General features: G+C 55.7%; 1 protein-coding gene across 8 annotated transcripts in view; it reads left to right on the forward strand.

Moving 5' to 3' along the window:
* Celf5 (CUGBP Elav-like family member 5) overlaps positions 1 to 20,176 on the forward strand; it is a 35,802-nt gene that overhangs the window by 5,520 nt on the left and 10,106 nt on the right. For 3 of the 8 annotated variants that reach the window (XM_023717023.1, XM_023717024.1, XM_023717025.1), the window contains exons 2-6: positions 4,084 to 4,166; positions 15,537 to 15,585; positions 16,728 to 16,856; positions 18,482 to 18,561; positions 19,526 to 19,672. In XM_023717023.1, the coding sequence (XP_023572791.1) occupies positions 4,084 to 4,166; positions 15,537 to 15,585; positions 16,728 to 16,856; positions 18,482 to 18,561; positions 19,526 to 19,672 (488 nt within the window). Of the gene's footprint in view, positions 1 to 4,083; positions 4,167 to 15,536; positions 15,606 to 16,708; positions 16,857 to 18,481; positions 18,562 to 19,525; positions 19,673 to 20,176 lie in introns of those variants that run through there. The other 5 variants (XM_023717026.1, XM_023717028.1, XM_023717027.1 and 2 more) reach the window with 3 other exon arrangements.

The following is a 20,176-nucleotide window of genomic DNA, read 5'->3' on the forward strand; positions in this document are numbered from 1 at the left end:
AATATTTAAAAATAAATAAATAAATAAATAAAGCAAAGAAAAAGGTGGCCCTGGAGCCACAGCAGTGGGGAGGAGGAGCCCTGTGGCTGGAGTAGAGGGAGCAGGGGAGGCGGGAGGAGGTCTTTGTTTTTGAGACAGGGTCCCTCTGTGTAGTACAGGCTGGCTTCGAACTCTTGGCTATCTTCCTGCCTCCACTTCTTGTGTGCCGGGATGGCAGGGGTGTGTCACCATGCCCCGCCTCAGTTTTTTTCATTTAGAAAAATTTGGTGCAGGTGTGCACATGCCCACATGGCCATGCGCACCTGTGCATGAGTGTGCATGTGTGTGCGTGTTTGTGCATGAGTGTGTGTGTATGTGTGCATGCATTCGGGCCCTGAGATCATTGTGGCAGGCTTTAGTAAATGACCTCACCCCCAAATGCCTGCCACCTTCTTCCCAATTTGGGTGGAAATGCAGAGGTTGTCTGAAACATGCCGCGTGGCCTCCCTGGGCTTTGGTTCACCCAGCTGTACCACAAAGACAAATGCAAGCACAAACAGAGCGGTTCCAGGGGGCGGCGTGCCCCTGTAGTCCACCCAGGATCTCTTTTGTCCGCAGACACTCTTTGCCCAAATCAAATGATGTCAAGGTTCTAAAACAGACATAGCTTTTATTTTGGGAGGGGACAGTTTAACCTACAGCACTCTCTTATAAGAAGTGATTGAAATTGTATGAAGAGTGTTTACATTTTAAAATGTCTTGCAATAAAGGCCGCATTCTCATGAGCCTCCTCAAACTCCTCCCCTCTCCAGACATGCTGATCCCATGCTCTCGCCCCTTTCTGCAGCAGCTCTGGAGTCCTCTTTCCTGGGGGTCTTTATGAGGTGTGATCAAAAAGATGGTGAACGCTGCTGCCGAGCACCAGATGTGAACAGCAGCTCGTAAACCTGTGATGCTGAGTCCTCCTTAGTCACCAATCTGGTACTGTGGGACTTCTACACCTTCCCCAAAGCCCACGAAAGGGGAGCACTTTGAATCCACTCAGGACATCAGGAGAGCATGGTTACAGACACTCAGGAAGGAGGACTCCAGCGCTGCTGCAGAAAGGGGGGAGGATGACCGGATGGGTGTGCTGGGGTCTGAGGGGGTGTTCATGAGAATGTCGCTGTATTTTTTCCATTGCATCTGCTAGGCCCGCCCTCTCAGCAAGGCCCCAGAAACCCCTCTCCCCACTGTCTCCTACCTGTGTGTCCCTTCCTGTTCATCTCCCTTCCAGTTCAGGCTTTGAGAGTGGCCGAGTGTCATTCATGGGTGAGATGGGCGAGGATCCTCATGTTGGAACTGCCCCGTCTGCCCGCATGCCCACTTCCCGGGGAACCCCCAGGCTCGGCCAGCAGGTCTGTGCCCTGTCATCCTGGGATAGCTGTGTGGGGGAGGGCTGGCACCAGGTTTCTCCGGGCCTGGGCTGGGATGAGCGGACGCCTCCGCCCCGAGACAGGCTCTACGGTCCCTTCACCCTAGCCCAGTCCCTTTCTGCCCCGTGGCACCCCAAATATCCCAGGGAAAGCACCTGGGAGAGACTCGAACCTCAAAAGGTATCCCATCCAGCTGGCTATTAGCATTCAAACCCTGGATTGTGGGGAGTGGGGTGGGGAGTGGGCGCCTGTGACCCCAGCACTCGGGACGCTGAGGCAGGAGGTTCGCTGTGAGTTTAAGGCCAGCCTGGGCTACACAGGGAGACCCCGTCTCAAAAAGACAGACATTAATTCTCTCACGGTTCCGGGGCTGGAAGGCTAAAGCGAGGGCGTGGGCTAGAGCCGGCTGGACTCTCTGAGACCGTGGGGACGATTTGTTCCCCAGCCCTCGGAGGCCTCTGGGGTTCCTCGGCTTGTACCGACGTCGCCCCAGCGCTGCCCCGCAGAGGCGTCCCGAGCAGCTCCCGAGTGCTTCAGCACCAGGGACAGCGGCGCTGGCTGGGTGGGCTCGCCCCGCCTCGGCGTCCTCTCCGAGCTCCCAGCCCCCGCCGCGGTGCGGCTTCAAGGTCGCCTCAGGGGCCTGGCGCTGCCGTCCGGGCCTCGCCCTCCAAGTCCCACAGACCAGGACACGTTGTGAGCGAAAGAAAGACCATAGGAGGGAGGGCGGGCTTCGCCCCTGCTGTACAGCTGCTTGAAGCCAATCGGCCAGTTTCTCACCGATATTAAGACCCCTGTCTCAAGGTGGCTCCTGTCCCTGAAAACTGTGGGGAGTAAAATTTAGAAAATAGAAACCCTAAGAAGAGAGAAGACAGGTGCAGTGCTGCACGCCTGTCACCCCGGCACTCTGGGAGGCTGAGCAGGAGGATCACAAGTTCGAGCCCAGCCTGGCAGCTTAGCGAGGTAGGGAGACCAGGTCTCTAAATACAAAATAACAAGTGTCTGCCTGGCAAGCGTAAGGTCCTGAGTTTGATCCCCGGTACAAAAGAAAAGAAGAAGAGGAGGAGGAAGAGGAAGAGGAAGAGGAAGAAGAAGGTTCTGAGGGTGCATTCAGTGTGGGGCTCTGGTCCTTTTTCCAGTGCGGTGAAGAAAGAGGAGGGGGAGGAGGAGGAAAGAACAAGCTGAAGAACAGTAGATGTTCGTACCCCATCTACCCCCTTTGGGTAGAATCCACACACAGAATCTCTAAGGAGCTCAAGCATCAGCTGTCTGATGTTGTTTTTGATGCACAAGGTGTTACTATGTAGTCCAGGCCATGCTTGAACTCATGATCTTCCTGCCTTTATTTATTTATTTTTCTGTATTTAAGTCTCACTATGTAGATCAGACTCAGTGATCTTCCTGTTTTCAGCCTTCCAAGAGCTGGGATTACAGGCATGCGCCACCACGCCCAGCTTTAATTGTTGTCTCAGGGCGCCCCGGGGGTGGGGCTGTCAGGCCGCTGCACTCTACCTAAGCAGGTGCTTTAGTCTACAAGTTATCAGGCCAGCACTTCTTCCTGCCTTTATCAACTGTAATTTTTTTAAAAAATCTTTGGAGCCGGGGAGATGGCTCAGTGGAATAAGTGCTTCCCTGGCAAGCACAAGAGCCTGAGTTCAATCCCCAGTTCCGCCAAAAAAAAATAAAAAATAAAAAAAATCTTTGTCTTTTTTAGACAGGGTCTCACTATGCAGTTCAGACTGGCCTCGAGCTCACTTTGTAGCCCAGGTGAGTCTCGAACTTGCAGTGATCCTCCGCCTCAGCCTCCTGAGTGCTGGGATTAGAGGCCCGTGCTGCCACACCCAGCCTCTGGCCATAATTTTTTTTTAAATTTTATTTATTTACGTGTGTGTGTGTGTGTGTGTGTGTGGCCAGCTCAGCCCACCAGGGGGCAGGGCTGGCTGGCATGTGGTGCTGGGGGATTGAACCGCAGTCCCTGTGCTTTGCTAAGCTTGTTCTAAGTAGGTGCTTTAGACCACAGAGCCATTTCACCAGCCCCATAATTTTTATTGTGGTAAAATATATACAACATAACATTTATCAATTTAACGTTTTTTCCCCTTTGGTACTAGAAATGGAACCCAGGACCTCTGAACTCAGCTCCATCCCCAACCTTTTGTTTTTAAGTTTTGAAACAAGGTCTTGCTAAGTTACTCAGTTGCCCAGACCAGACTCAAATTTGTGATCCTCCCGCCTCAGCCTCCCAGCGGGCTGGCCCTGTAGGTGGGCACCATGGTTCTGAAGCATTTCTAAGTGCACAGCTCACTTTTTGCACTTCGTGCATCGACCTGGCTGCCTGCCATCCTTGCCATCCACTTCCTGGCCTCTCCCATCCCCATCCAACCTCTGTCCCCAGGAAATGCTGTTCCCAGCCCTTCCCTGGGCCCTCCTGGGGGTGGGACCCTGCGGTGCATCCTTCTATGCCTGGCCTGGTTCCCTGAGCAGCACAGCCTCAAGATCCATCCTAGGTGTAGCAGTATCAGGACTTTGATCTTTTTCCTGACACAGTAATATTCTACCATGTGGACTGCTGTGTGCACCCATCTGTTATTGATGGACATGGGACAGTTCCCACCTCTGGTCACCAGGGGTCGTGGTGCTGTGACGTGGCTGTGCAGGCTCCCTTTAACCCTGTTTTTCTTTCCCACCCCAGGCTGTGCCTTCCTGACCTACTGTGCCAGGGACTCTGCCATCAAAGCTCAGACTGCCCTGCACGAGCAGAAGACCTTGCCTGGGGTGAGTTCTGTGTGGTGGGACGGAGGGGGATGCAGGGGTTGCTCTTGGCCTGGGGCCCAGCCCTTCCTGGGATTGGCTGCAACCCATGTGCCTGTTTCTGGACTCAGTGGTATAAGAGGCAGAGGGGTGGAGGGGCAGACGTCTCCAGGGTGAGCATACACACTGCTTGTGCTGTGCTGCAGACTTCGCAGTGGGGTGGGCGGCTGTGTATGGTCGTTCAGGTTGTATACTGCACAAGCCTGCCGGGCCCAGAGCTCCTGTGTCTTTGGGCAGAGACCTGGAGGATAAGAACATGTCGTCAGGCAGTGGCAGAGCCGTGCGAAGGTCCTGGGGCAGGACAGAGCCCAGCTCACTGCAGGAGCAGCCAGGAGGCCTGTGCGGCTGGACCAGAGGGAGCCGGGGCAGAGAAGGAGGAGGGCAGGCCGGGAGGGCACGGGAGGGTCGTGCAGGGGTGCAACTTCTGGGGACACGAGCTCCGTCTTCAGTTTGTTTCAGCTCTCAACAAGTAACAAAAGGGGCTGGTGAGATGGCTCAGTGGTCTAAAGCACCTACTTAGAACAAGCTATGCTAAGCAAAGCACAGGGACCACGGTTCAATCCCCCAGCACCACATGCCAGCCAGCCCCGCCCCCTGGTGGGCTGAGCTGGCCACACACACACACATAAATAAATAAATAAATAAATAAATTAAAAAAAGAAACAAGTAACAAAAATGCTGGATTGGGGTCTCGGCCCCACCATGAAGAATGAAAAGCCCCTCTTGGCGGTGCACTGTGGCTTAGGCAGCGATGTACACACGGCTCCCACCCATCCTGGCTGTGTGACAGTGAGTCAGTGACCTAACCTCTCTGGTCCTCACACTAGAAGCGTGCCACAGGGCACCGTGGTGGTCAACCCCACAAAGAAGGGAATCACAGGGGGCTGGGGTGCCAGGCTGATATTTGAGAGAAAACCAGAACCATGATGTATCAGTGATGTCCTGGTCCTTCGGTGCTGGAACACTTGAGGCTGGGGATCTGAGAAAAGAGAGAAGCATAGCAAGCTGATGGTTCTGGGGGCTCCTGGGCATGGCACCACCAGCAGCCCACCTCTGGAGAGGACCCCACAGCAGACACATCACAGCACAGAGTGTGAGAGGGTGGGGTCACACAGTGGGGGGGGGACAGTCCCCCTCCAGTTATTTATTTATTTATCTTCTGCAGTACTGGAATTAAACTCAGGGCCTTTATACTGAGTTACATCTCCAACTCTTTTTTTTTTTTTTTTTTTTGACAGAACAGGGAATTGAACTCAGGCCCTTGCGCTTGCTAGGGAAACGCTTATTCCACTGAGCCATCTCCCTGGTCCCAAAATTGTTTTTAAATTTTTTTTTTCCGGTACTGGGGATTGAACTCAGGATCCTGTGCTTGCCAGGCAAACGCTTATTCCACTGAGCTATCTTCCCGGGCTGGGCCAACTTTTTTTAATTTTAATTTTTTAATTTTGACACAAGGGCTCACTAACTTGCTAAGTTGCCCAGGCTGGGCTAGAACTTGGCTTCCTCCTGCCTCAGACTCCAGATGACAGCCCCCCCCCCCCACCAAGCTGGGCTCATTCCATTTACAACTCATCCTCCCCAAGGTTAAGACCTGGAGGCCACGCCCTCATGAACTAAACTCCTCCCTCTAGGTCCCGCCTCTTAAAGGTTCCACCGCCTCTCAACACGGCCACGTGAGAACCACGCTTCTGGCCCTTGACCCTTGGGGGCCACACCCTGTGCAACCCCTACGGGTGGGAGAGAGCAAGCCATCTCAGGCACAGGCAACAGCGCTGTGGACGGAATGTAAAGTCCCAAGTCCACCTTTGTCCCAGCCCACTGCAGCGCCCCTTCTCCAAGCAGCTGAACCAGGCAGGCGGGCGGGCGGGCAGCCCATGCAGCCAGCACCAGCGACTCTGTGTCCTAAGGTCTCAGGGCTGCGACAGCACCAAGAGCTGCACGGAAGTCACCCTCTGCTGGGGACATTGTGCAGCTGCCGTGAGCCAGGAGCGGGAATGAGGCTACAGCACCATCCTGCCTCAGAGTCAGCCGAGGCCTCAGCGGGGCGTGACTGTGGCGTGACTCCGTGTCTCAGCGCCTTCCCGTGGCTGCCGGAAGGTGGCCTCGGTCCCCTCGGTCTCCATCACCCATCTCCATAAGGCTGCTTAGGGTGCGTATACCTGGAGCTGGGACCCGAAGGTGACCGAGGAGGACGCCTCTCACTTTGTGCCCAGCCTCAGGATGACATGCTTGTCGCCTCTACCGCCCACGGTCCTTGGGGAGAATGGGAAGGGTAGAGAGAGCGCTGGGGAAGCAAGCTGGTGCAGTGTGGCACATTGGCCCAGTGTCAGCAGCCAGCACGCCGGAGAGCAGGCGTCAGGACCTGCGGGCCTCCCTCCAGACCCTGGGATGTTCTCAATTTTTTTTTTTTTCTTTTTTTTTGGCGGAACCGGGGATTGAACTCAGGCCCTTGCGCTTACCAGGGAAGTGCTTATTCCACTGAGCCATCTCCCAGGCCCGGTGTTCTCAATTCTTATAGGGCGGGAGACCATTCTCCTTGTGCAGCACCCATTTCCCCATGGTTCCTCTCACCCATCCATCCACCCTCTGAGTTATCTACCCATCTCTCCATCTGCCCATCCACCTACTAATCCATCCATCCATCCACCTATCAACATATCCATCCATTCACTCATCTATTCATCTATCCCTCCTCCCACGTATCCTCTGACCTGCCCACTCATCCACATATCCTCTGAGCCACCTCTTGACCCATCCATCCATCCATCTATGCTCCTACTCATCAAATAATCCACCCATCTATCTATCCTTTCATCCCTTCTCCCATCCACCCACGTATTCACCCACCCATTCATCCATCCATCTTTTACCCTCCCACCCTTCCACCCATCCATCCATCCATCCATCCATCCACCCACCACTCATCCACCCATCCATCCACCTTCTCACCCATCCATCCACACATCCTTCCACCCTCCCACCCATCCACTCACCCACCCATCCATCCATTCACACCTCCATCCATACACCCACCCACTCATCCATCCACCCACACCCTCCCCTCCATCCATCCACCCACCCACCCATCCATCTACCCATCCATTCATCTACCCATTCATCCACACATCCTTCCATCCTCCCACCCATCCATCTACTCATCTATGCACCCATCCATCTATCCATCCATCCACACATCCATTCACACACCCATCCAGTCATCCATCCATCCATCCACCCATCCACACATCCATCCATCCATCCACCCTCCACCCTCCCATCCATCCATTCATTCATCTATTCGTCCACACATCCACCCTCCCACCCACCCATCCATCCATCTATCTATTCGTCCACACAGCCACACATCCATCCACACATCCATCCACACATCCATCCATCCATCCATCCATCCATCCATCCATCCATCCATCCATCCATTCGTCCACACATCCACACATCCGTCCACACCCCCACACATCCATCCACACATCCATCCATCCATTCATCCATCCACCCATCCACCTATCCACCTTCCACGCTCCCATCCATCCATCCATCCATCCATCCATCCATCCATTCATCCACACATCCACACATCCATCCACACATCCACACATCCATCCCTCCATGCAACAGGGTTTCACAGGCCCCCATCATTCGCCAGCACCGTGCTAAATTCTCATCACCATCTCTGGGTGATTCCCCAGCTGTCTTCATGTCCTCTAGGCTCAGCAGGGCTCAAGGGGGCTGGAACACCCCGGAAGTTGTCTCTTCCCTCGCCTTTGAGCGCCAGCCCACGTAGCCCATCATCCCCACAGCCTGCCCCACAGAGCCTCTCCCCACTTCAGAGCCACCCGACACTGTGGTCCCCTGAGTGCATCTCTGAGCTCCACCCACCCAGAAGACCGCCTCTTCCTCCCTCCCCTGGGCTGCACCTTTTCCTGCTGACCAGGCTGGAGAGATTTGAGAAGTGAGGCTGCTGAGTGGATGTTGATTTTGGAGACTTGAGGGTCTCCGTAAGGCCCCATCCCTTAAGGTTCTGTGCATGGAGAGCCACCTCGGCCAGCCAGGGTGTGGATTGATGCGGTAGCTTCCAATGGGGAGGAAGGCCCTCCTAGGGGGTCACCCTGTGCCTCCTGTGGGAAGGGCGATGTGGCTGAGGGGACAGCCATGCGAGGGGGAACAGCACAGTGCCTGATGCACCTGAAGACCACAGAGGTCGAGGGAGGGGACGTGGTAGGTCACTGTGTGGGCAGCTTGGCTTCATTCCCGGGATGACTCCAGAGTTGTGAAAGGGTGACATTCAGAGGAACAGTCTGATTTGATTTATTTTTATTTATTTTCCTTTAGTATTGTGGATGGAACTTAGGGGCTGCACTCGTGCTGAGCTCCAGCCCAGTTCATTTTTTATTTTGAGTTGACAGGGTCTTCCTAAGTTCCTAAGCTGTCCAGCCTGGGCTCTAATGTGCAATCCTCGTGCCTTGGCCTCCCAGAGTGCTGGGATGACGGGCATGCACCACCACGTCCAGCTCTGTGCCCTGTTCTGGCCCCATGACCAGGAGTGCGTGCTGCTCACTGCCACTGTCCCTTCTTCCAGAGCTGGTCCTCAGGCCACCCATGCCCTCTTCCTCGGCTCAGAGGACCTCATGGGGGCCTGAGCTGGCCCAGCAGCCTGGATCCTCTAATTGGAAGACACTCAAATGAGGTCACACAGGTGGCATGAGTCAGGACATGGCAGACACTGGGGGCCTCCTCACTGGCAGGACTGGGGGGGCTCAGTCAGGGGACTCTGCCCCAGGTGATACCTGGGGGCATGTGGTCCTCATGAGTCAGAGAGCTCCTGCCCTGCTGCACCTTGCAGTGCTGCGGGGGCCCCACCCCTGAGAACACCCCAACCCTAAATGGTGACAGAGTTGACAGGGAGACCCTGCTTAAGAGAATGAGGAGCAGAGAATCTTCTAGAATGGTGTTAGCAAATAAAAATATAATACCAGCAGCTAGGTGAGGTGGCACACACCTGTCAGCCCAGCACTCCCGGGAGGCTGAGGCAGGAGGATTGCGAGTTTGAGCCTAGCTGAAGGCAATTCAGCAGTTTAGTGACTTAGAGAGATCCTGACGCAACATAAAGATCATAAAAGGGCTGAGGATAGAGCTCAGTATGAAAGCCCTGCATTCTATCCCAGTACCACAAAGAAGTAAAACAATAAAATAAAAAGAGAAATAGAACAAGTCAGTAAACTTTTTCCACCGAGGCTCGGAAGGCCAATATTTTCGGGTGTCCAGGCCATACAACGCCTGTGGCAGCTGCTCAAAGCATAAACACCTCGGAGACAACTTGTACATGAGTGCTCTCAGCTATGAGCCAATAAGACTTTATTTACAAAAACAAAGAGCCTTTGATCTGCCACAAGTGTGCCTCAGAAACCGAATTGTTATTGTTTTTTTAAACCGAATTATTGTTATTAATTTAAAGAAATTTATATGTAAACCTAAAGCACCACACCTAATGGACGGCTACAGGATTAGGCAGCACAGACCTGAGGGTTGTAGGACGGGTGTCAGCTGCTGTATTGGACAGCACAGACCTAGGATGTTCTAGACTGGAGGCTGGTGCCATATTGGGTGTCACAGCTCTAAAGTCTACTCTCAAACAACAGACCGCATTAGCCTAATGGGCCTCCAGTTAGCTGTGAGCATACACGGTCATGCACAGCTCAGCGTTTCAGTCAGTGACCTATTGCATTTATGCCTGTGGTGTCCCAAGATCACATTACCTAAGCTGTCACAGCGGCACACGTCTGCCATTCCAGCTACTTGGGAGGCTGAGGCAGGAGGATCCTAACTGAGAGCCCAGCCTGGGCAACTTCAGGACTTAGTGAAACCCTGTCTCAAAAATAAAAAGAACAGAGACTAGGGCTAGACAGCTCAGCGCCAAGGCCCTGGACTCAATGCCCAGCGCCACAAAATCAAATGGAAAGCAAGCAAGCAAGACCATGCCACCTAGTGACGTCATGACTGCTTTGGTCTTTGTAACCGTGCTCAGTGCTGTTCGCACCAACACAAACTCACCTCTCAACGCATCCCCCGGGACAGGGCCCAGTGGTTGAGTGCTGCCCTTGCGTGTGGGGATGACGCCATAGTAGGTGTCGATGGCTGAGCTTGCGGTCTCACTGTGATGCACGTATGTTGGAGGGTGAGGGTCCTAATCTCTGGGCTTATGTGCCTTGATTTCCACAGAGGGCCACCACTGTCCTTCAGCCCTGCTGGGGGCTTTCCTGAACCTTCTCCTGAGTCTGAGGTGCACAGACAGAGGGCAAGGTGGGGGCTCAGAGAGGGCAGGAACCCGTCCACAGCCACGGGTACCCAGCTCCACACATCTGGCTCCTCTGGCCTCTCAGCCTTGGCCTCGGTCCAGCTGACATCTTCATTGTGCTCCACGGTGACAAGGAAGCCCTTGGAGCTGCATGTGGAACGTGGGGACTCTGGGAGTCTCTGTCTCTCTGTCTCTGTCTCTGTCTCTGTCTCTCTCTTTTGAGACAGAGTCTCACCATGTAGCTCAGGCTGGCCTCAAACTCAAAGTGATCCTCCTGCTTCAGACACCCACTGTGCACATCTTTCCCACTTGGCTTTTGCTTTTACTTGTTAGGAAGTAGATGAGGTTGATCCCTGGCTTGGGAAGCAGTGGTGTGTGCTTTTTCATCACTGCATAGTACTCCGCCACACAAGTGTGTACTATATTTAACCTGCGCCGGAGGGATGTCTGAGTTCTTCCAGTATGTGCTGCAATGAACAGAGATATTAGGATGTGGTTTTGGCTGACAAGTGTTGAATTTCTGCCTTGGACAATCAGGAGCTCAGGTCCCAGGATATTCATTCTCTATAGGTGACATTCTCAAGAGTAAAAGATGGGGTGGCTTTGGGGGTGGGAACACCCTCGGGAATGGAGTGCAGCCTGCAGGGTGGAAGTTGGGGTATATGGGGTGGATGTCTGGGCTCTCGGGTCTGTGCACCCCCAGGAGCTTTGCTGTCAGCCCAATCCTGCAGAGTTTCGCCTCTGACAGGGACATGGTCCCACCCCTTCGTGCACTGTGCATGCCCAACAGTGAGGGGCAGAGCTGGGCATCTGGAGCGATAGATCGTCCCACTCCCAGCCTCCCTCTTGCTGCAGATGTTTCGTGAATGTCTGGGTTAAGGGGCTGTAGGAATGGGCGCTTCTGTTTTTCTAATTCTGTCGACCACGAGGGCCGGTTGAGGTCATGCACACCTGTGATCCCAGCCCTGGGGAGGCCGAGACAGGAGGCCGAGGCAGTAAGATCGCTGTGAGTTCATGGACAGCCTGAATTGCATAGCAAAACCCTGTTTCAAAAAACCAAACCAAAAGAACAAAAACCTCATGAGGGTTCAGGCACCTGGGCCGTTGGTAGCTTTGTGCGTGTCCCCCACTTCGGAGTGCCTCCATAGCTGCTTTCAGGAGCGCAAAGGCGACGCCCCTTCTTGCCAGGGTCCCCCAGAGGCGTGCTGGTGGCCCGTGAGGGGTCACAGTGTAATCAACTCACCATTCTGGAATAAGATCACAGCTGAAGGGCCGGCCAGATAGCTCGGTGGATTAAAGCGCCAGCTTAGGCAGACGCAGGGACCAGGTCCCATCTCCTGCTCCGCTTGCCATGCCGCCCCCCCACCCAGGGCTCGCTGATGCTGCGATTGAGACTGGGCGTGGGGGCGCACGCCCGTAATCCCAGCATTTAGGAGGCTGAAAACAGAAGGATCACTACGAGTCCAAGCTGTGTAGTGAGACCCTGTAGACGTTGTCCTAAATACAAAATAAATAAATATAACAGCTGGGTACCAGTCTCCTGGGATAGAAGCCAGGCCGGACCTGGAGACCCTGTGGTTGAGGCTGAGCAGGACTCAGACCCCAACACATCCCCAGCCTCTCACCGGAAATGCAGCCTGGGGCTCCTGTAGTCCCCTGGGGAAAGTGGGAGCCATAGATCCAGTTTCTACTGTGAAGAGCCTTGCCATCAGAGAGGATGCTGTTCCTCTCTTCATCACCATGGGGGGGGGGGACAGGGATGCCCCAGATACTTCTAAAATTTCAGGAGGCTCCCATGGTGTCCCTCCCAAGAATCACCCCAAGCCCTCTCCCTGGCTACACAGCTTGGTCTTTCCATGTGCTTTGCATGCTGTTTGCCCAGAACCATAGAGGCAGCTTTGCTTTCTCAGGAGCCTGGAAACCACAGGTCTTTCTTTATCTCAGTTCATTTTCCTTTCATTTGTGCTAGGTTCTTACCTCCAGACCCCTCCCCAAACTCCTACTCCTACTTCAAAACCCACTGCAGATTTTCCATGTTCAGCGAAGCACCAGGGTAACTTTTGGTTCTTTCCTGTCCTCTGCTCCAACTCCTGAGCCCCACGTGGAAGTGTCAGTGTTCGAACTCCATCCGCTGGTGTTGGATCTTTAAAGTACTCAACATTGGGGCACACCAGAGAGGATGTCGAGTTAGTGTAAAAAACAAGGGAGGGGGAAGGAAAAGATGCAGCCATGGAGAGCTGGTGGAGGTGGACGACGAGGGAGGGCGCTCGGCAGAGACCTGGTGGGACAGATGGAGAGAGGGAGCCGGAAGGAGGTGGGCAGGGCCAGATGGGCGGGCAAGGGCGACAGGAGGGTGGGGTGTGGGGAGACCCAGCTCCCTGCCTGGCGCCTCCTCCCGGCCCGGCGTGTGCGCGCCCGTGCGCCCAGGCGGCGGCGGCACGTGGATGCCAGCCTGGCGCGGCGCAGCCGGTGGGTAAGGCGGGCGCAGGCAGGCGCCGGGCGTGGGGCGGAGATGGAGGGGCCACGGAACGCGGCAGAGGCTGGGGTCTGCCGAGGAGGGGGTCCCTACCGGCTTCCCTGGGCAGACCGAGCCCCGTTCCTCGGTCCCCAGCTGGCCCGGGATGGGGGAAGGGGCTTTGCAATCAGAGGCTGAAGGTCTCGGGTCCAGTGGTGGACGGTGCAGGGAGTGAAGGGTGGAGAGCAGGTACCCCAAATCCTGCGAACCTGGGAACGGGGTGTGGACGGAGGGGGCTGGGTGATGGGGGAGATTCTCTCCGTGTCCACCCCTCCCTCCTTCCCTCCCTCCCTCAGCTCATCCATCTCTAAAAGATTATATTTAAATATCTCTTTTATGCAAGGCAGGAGCTGGGCTCGCCCCTAAGAGGCGGTTTCCATGGCAACAACAATTGCCAGCTTCCGTGTGGTGAATCAGCGTTGCCATGGCAACCCCATCCTCCTCTGCCCAAGGTGCTGGGAAGGAGGAGGGGAAAGGAGGAGGTGAGGGCCAGCGGAGGCGGGAGGGGGCTGGTGGGAGAGAGGGAGGCTTGAGCTTGGGGGTTCCCCCTCCTGTCCCCTCTTCTTCTGGCCACCCCTGTCCCAGAAGCTGGTCCTATCCGGTTGGAGTAACCTCCCCTTCTGCCTCCAGTGCGCTGGGGTGTGGTACCCAGGGTGTGAGGAGCCTGGGTGTGGAGGGGTGGGTGGCGGGGCCGCGAGGCTGCTGGCCGGGTGGGGGAAGGGAGCGGTGGTGGGGATGTTGCCAGGTGGTCAGGATCCCGAGGAGGGCGTGGCTGGTGACACGAAGGTTGGTTGGGGAAGGCCGAGGGCTCTCTGGGATTTCCAAGGCTGAGTTCAAATGTAGGTAACCCCGAGTGGGTCCGGGACACACACTCAGACAGGAGGAAAGGACCGGAAGGGGGAGGGTTTAGAGAGGGGGAGGGGACAAGGGAAGGGGAGGGGCTGGGCAGGAGAGGGAGGGGTCGAGGGAGGGACCCCAGGTGAGGGTTGCTCAGAGGCCTTCAGAAGACTGCGGGATCTGAGAGAGGGGAAAGATTTCAGAGGCAGGAGATTTGGGGTTCACAGACAGGGAACAGGGGTGCGCTCTTGGGGCAGGTGGAAAGCTCCTGGGCCACAGTCCAGGAAGCCGAGGCAGCGTGTCCCTTCTTTCTGGGCCTCGATGGGCACATCTTAAGATGGGTGCAGGGCCCTGTCTTGGATCCCCGGACTGAGTGGATGTGGGGGGTGGAAACTGTTCTGCAGTAAGCTCGCCCAGGAGGGTCTGGGACAAATACTTGTTCCAACCAGGGTGCCTGTCTCTGGCCTGTTCACTTTTGATTTCTCCACATACCCTGCCCTGGATGGGACCATGCTATCCCCAGGGAGGAGAAAGACGAAGCAAGGTGCTGATGCTTCCAGCCCTGAGGTAGAAGCAATGCAGGATGCCTGCTGGGCAGGGGATTTTGAGCTGGGTTTTGAAGGATGTATAAGAGTTCAGGAGGCTCCAAAATGAGAGGATTCTATCCCAGGACTGTGGACAAGCAAAGGCCACCCTGCTCCCACACCCTTGAATCTGTTGTCAGATATCTCCTTTGGCTGATGTCAGCGCTGTGTGTGTGGCAGGATCATTTTTATTATTTTCAGGGTCTGAGGTGGGGGTTGGAGGAATTCAGAGCAGTGGTTCCTGATGGTTCATGATTTGTCCACTCAGGTATTTTACTCTCTCTGCTGGGAGCCGGCTAAAAGTAGCTGTCTGGATGTATCAGTCAGCTGCTGCCGAGTAGCAAGCTATCTTGGTAATTTTATCTGCTCGTGGTTGTATGGTGGGCTGATTTGATTTTTTTTTTTTTTTTTTTTTTTTTTTTTTTTTTGCGGAACCGGGGATTGAACTCAGGTCCTTGCGCTTGCCAGGCAAGTGCTTATTCCACTGAGCCTTCTCCCCGGCCCCACTGATTTGATTTGGACTCATCCCAGGGGTGAGTGATTTGCACTGGCTTCTCCTGGGGTTGAGTGTCACTCAGTAGCTCACATATGTCGAAGTGGAAGTCCCAGCATGCCAGGAAGGCAAAAGAAAGGCTCTGAATCCAGTCGACCACTTCGCTGTCACCTCATTTTGTTGGTTAGAAAAAGTCTAATGGTCAGGTCCAGTTCCAAGGCTGAGAAAATAGATTTCAGTTCTTGATGGAAGACAGCACAGAGTCACCTGACCTGTAGGACACTCAAGGAATTAGGCCATCTTTACAAACAATCTGTCACATTTAGGGAGGACAAGAAGACTTCCAGGAAGAAAGGATAATTGTCACTGGGTTTTGAAGGCTAACTAAGAGTTTGCCAGACATGTCCCACTTTCCAGGTGGGATCGTGAGTCTACTAGTTTGACTGGGGTCTTACAGGGTCCTGAGGCTAGTGGGTGGCGGCACCAGGGAAGGTGAGCAGGGGTATCGGGCTGAGCTGAGGCAGAGCCCCTGCCGGCGTTGCGGGGCCCCACAGGCCAAACCCTCACTCTCCCCTCCTGTCTCTCCTTACAGATGGCGCGGCCAATCCAGGTGAAGCCTGCCGATAGCGAGAGCCGCGGAGGTAGTTGTCATCTGTCCGTGGTCACCGGACATGGGGTTGGCGGCAGAAGCAGGGTGGAGGGGTGAGGGGAGGACAGTGGGGGAAACTCAGCTGGGTGGCACCAGAGGAACGGGGGATGGGGCTGCTGCCAGCCTGGAGGCTTCCCCGATTTACAGATGTCCTGCTCCTTTCAGAGCACAGTAATGGGGGTTCCTAGTGGGGTCCCTGCAGGGTAGAAAGAGTTCCCCAGATGTGCCTGTGTGCATGCTCATCCATCCATGCAGACCCTTGTCCAGATGTGTGCAAACCTGTGTTTCTGCAGCTGGCGTGCATGAGTCCTGGAGCTCAGCTCCGCAGCCGGGGCACCACCTGCGAGCAGGCCTGGCCTACGGAGGGCGGGGGTGGCGCCTGCTTGCGCATGTGTGCTTAGATGTCGTAGGTCTGGCATAGGCTTTTCCGCAAGTTGGAGCCACAGGGCCCTGCCTGGGCCAGAGCCTCAGTGTGAAGCGGGCCCATGAAGTTGTGTGTGTGTAAGGGGGACGCTCAGCTGCCTTTGGTGGGATCCAGAACTGATTATTCTTAACATTTTTATATTCTCTCTCTCCATCTTGGGGGAAAGAGGGCTGAAAAAGACCAGCCAGATAGGGGAAGGAGAGGTATGGGCAGGGCTGTTAGGACGCCTGTGTATGTATAGGAGCCCGGTAAAACCAATCTGAGTTAGGAAACACTTTCATTTTCTCTCTTCTGGCTGTCAGTGTGGAACAGGGAGCCAGGATATGTGTCTCTCCAAATTACCTCTCTTCTCCTCCCACGTCTGGTTCTCTCCTCTTCTTTGTTTTCTGTTTCTGATTCCTTCTCTGCCCTGTCTCCACGTCCCCCCCGCCAAGGGTCTTTCTCCCTGGAGCTCGCTAGCTCTGCTTCCGTTCCTTTCTCCCTCCCACCTCCACAAGTGAATGACAGCTGCCCGGGACGGTTTCCATAGTAACCCAGCTAGCTAGCCCTAGATGAAGCTGCCACCTTCCTGATTACTAGGGAGTTGTGCATTCACCAAGGGGCAGAGCTGGGCGCACATGGGACGGTGTCTTCCCTCACACGCATGACAGTGAAGGACAGGGCAATCCCGGAGGCCAGGGACTCGGCTGAGGTGGTGTCTCCGCCCACAGGGGACCGGAAGCTGTTTGTGGGGATGCTGAACAAGCAGCAGTCCGAGGAGGATGTGCTGCGGCTGTTCCAGCCCTTCGGGGTCATCGACGAATGCACTGTGCTCAGGGGGCCTGATGGCAGCAGCAAAGGTGACAGGCGGGTGGGGCGGGGCCGCTTGAGGGGCGGGGCCTTCCGGGGCGGAGATAGGCCTTGCTGGGGCGGGGCCAGCGGAGGAGCCAGTTGGTGGGCGTGTCTCTAGGGGTGGGGCATGGGCGGGGCCTCGTGAGAGGCGGGGCGGTCTGTGGGTGGGACTTGATGGTGGGCGCAGCCATAAGGAAGGTGAGAGGCTGGAAGAGTGGGCGGCTGCGTGGGGCTGGCTCCCGAGGAGCAGAGGGGGCTGTGAGTTGCACGATTGTTCTTCTACCTGGCTCTAACTAGGAATCCATTTCATTGGGATCTGCCAGTCTGTCTCTGAGTGTCCTGTCTGGGTTTTACTGTGTCCTGCCTGCCTTTTTTTTTTTTTGTCTTTTGTAGACAGGGTCTCACTATGCTGTTCAGGCTGGCCTTGAGCTCACTTTGTACCCCAGGCTGGTCTCAGACTCTCAGCGATCCTCCTCCTGCCTCAGCCTCCCAAGTACTGGGATTACAAGCATGTGCCACATCCTGCTTGTCCTGCCATCTGTCTACTTGATTTCTTTCTTTTTTTTTTTTTTTTTTTGTCGTTGTTGGCGGAGCTGGGGATTGAACTCAGACCCTTGCACTTGCCAGGCACGCGCTCTTTCTATTGAGCCCCGGCCCCCTGTCTACTCGATTTCTGCCTCTGCCCTTGCCGTGCCTTCCTAGGACTGACTGGTCCAGTGCCCTCTGCGTGCCTGATAATGTTTTATTTTTCTGAGACAGGATTTCATTTTGTAGTTCAGGCTGGTCTTGAACTCACTATGCAGTCCAGGCTGGCCTTGAATTCACAGTGAGTCTCCTGTCTCCGCCCTTCTAAGCACTGAGATTACGGTCATGCACCACCACACCCAGCTTGTGCCTGACCCTTTGATACCTAATCTATATACTGTGATGTTCACTCTGTCTCACTCTATGAAGGAATGCTTCTTAGTCTGGCATATGACTGATTCCAGAACAGTTTGCCGCCACCACAGCTGCCCCACGTGCCAGGGGACCCTGGAGCTGGGTGGGCGGGCTGTGCCCTGCAGCCTCTGTCCTCATGGCTGGGCTGTGGCATTCTCCTGTATTTAGTGTTCTCTGGTTGTCTATCCGCCTGATGTTGCCCGTGTGACAGCTCAGTCTTCTTGGCAAGGCGGTTTGTGATCCCCACGCGTGGCTGTCCACAGGACGGTGGTTCTGTGGCTGTGTGATGGTGGCGTGTGGTTTGCATCCTGCGTATCCGCTCACTCTGCCTGGCCTGAGCGGGGCTCTGGAGGGTGGGTGTTCTCCATATCCGACCCCTTGATTGTTTTGAGGACATGACTCCTCTCTGATGGGCCTTGCCTGGCCCTGTCCACTCAAGTGTGTGTCTGCAGACTACTGGGCAGCTATCTGTCCACCAGGGCTGAGTGGCTGGCGGGGTGGATGTTGCTGGCCACAGTGGCTCCAGCGCTGCTGGCCTGGGTGGCATCCCACCGACTGACCCTAGGTCTGTCTGGCCGTCCAGCTGACTGCTCCTGGCGCCCGGCTGTCTATCTCTCTGACTTCGTTGTCTGGTCATCCTGTCCCCCTCTTGCCCTTCGGCCCCTCGCCCTCACTTCCTCTCCTCTCGGCGCAGGCTGTGCCTTTGTGAAGTTCTCCTCCCACACGGAGGCGCAGGCGGCCATCCACGCCCTGCACGGCAGCCAGACCATGCCGGTGAGTGGGAGCTGCTCAGGCCACAGCTCAGGGTGTGGGACAGAGGGAGGGGGACAGGGACAAAACGGGCCCTCAGTGTGCCCTGCCACTGCAGCCGCCAGCCCTCAGCTCTTGGCTGCTCTCCCAAGAGGTGCAGACCCTGGCTGTAGGATATGTGTGTGTGTGTGTGTGTGTGTGTGTGTGTACATGTATGTGCTTGCCTCTGTGTATGGTGTGTGTGTGCACGGGTGTGTTGCAGGTATGTGAGAGGATTGTGTACATATGTGTGTGATGAGCAGCAGGTGTGTGCTGTCGGAGTGCTGTGTGCACACAGGCAGGTACAAACATGCAGAGCCATGTGTGCAAGGGTATGTTAGTTTACACAGACTTGTGTGTTGGTGTAGGCTGGTGCTCCTGCATGTTGATACGTGACTGTGTACATTTGCATGTGTGAGTGCCCCTGGAAGATGGGGCCAGGCCATGTGCACATGCCCCTTTGGGCCGAAGGAGGGGATGGGCAAGGGTCAAAACTGGCAGCTGGACACAGAGAGAAGGACTGGCACATAAGGTGGGAGGGCAGGCTGGGGGAGAGGAGAGACCAGGACTCAGAGGTCTGTAGTAGCGCGGGGCTCCAAGGGTCATGGAGGTATTCCCCCTGAGGAAGGGGCCCCAAGAGCTGCTGTGGTCACACAGTGTCCTGCAGGGAGCGAGCTCCCTTTCTGAGGGGTCTGGCAGCAAAGGCAAGCTGCAGAGCACACTGGGACAAACCTGCCTGAAGCCAGAGACATCCCTTCCCTCAGGCCCAAGTCAGGGTGCTAACCGCATGTGTGCCCACCAAGCAGGGGCCACCTGCCACCTGCCAGCACCTCCTCATTCATACTGTGGCCCAGGCTATTGTGGGTCTGCTCTAGGAGGGTTGGGAGGACCCCAGAGTCCTGGCTACCTCCTGCCCCTCTCTCCTGCCGGGCCTCCCGCTGCCCCACAGGGAGCCTCTTCCAGCTTGGTGGTCAAGTTCGCAGACACAGACAAGGAACGCACCCTCCGGCGCATGCAGCAGATGGTGGGCCAGCTGGGCATCCTGACGCCGTCCCTCGCCCTGCCCTTCAGCCCCTACAGTGCCTACGCCCAGGCTGTGAGTGACCCGATGTGCGCCCCGCGTGTGCCGGTTCCCGAGCCTGCATGGGGACCCGGCTTATCTCGCCCGTCCATGCCCTGCCAAGGGCTTCCGATTCTTTGCCTCTTTCTGCCTCTTGCTCCATCTGACTCAGAGCCTGTGCTGGCTGTGGGTGGCCCCCAAGTCCAAGCTGAACTGAGCCCTGAACCCAGGCTGAAACTGCAGCTAAGGACAGGCATGATCACAGGCTCAGCTCCACCTCCAAGACCAAATGCAGACGGAGCCCCTAATCTACGCAGTGCCCTTAGTATATTCTCAACCCTAGACTCAAATTAAGACTGAGCCTTGGGCTGTGTGTGGTGGCGCACACCTGTAATCCCAGTACTGGGGAGGCTGAGGCAGGAGGACCATTGTGAGTTTGAGACTAGCCTGGGCTATAAAGTGAGCTCAAGGCCAGCCTGAACTGCATAGCGAGACCCTGTCTAAAAAACAAAAAACTGGGGCTGGAGAGACGGCTCAGTG

Source organism: Octodon degus, unplaced genomic scaffold (genome assembly GCF_000260255.1).
Source record: "Octodon degus isolate 3935 unplaced genomic scaffold, OctDeg1.0 scaffold00050, whole genome shotgun sequence".
NCBI classification, from domain to species: domain Eukaryota; kingdom Metazoa; phylum Chordata; class Mammalia; order Rodentia; family Octodontidae; genus Octodon; species Octodon degus.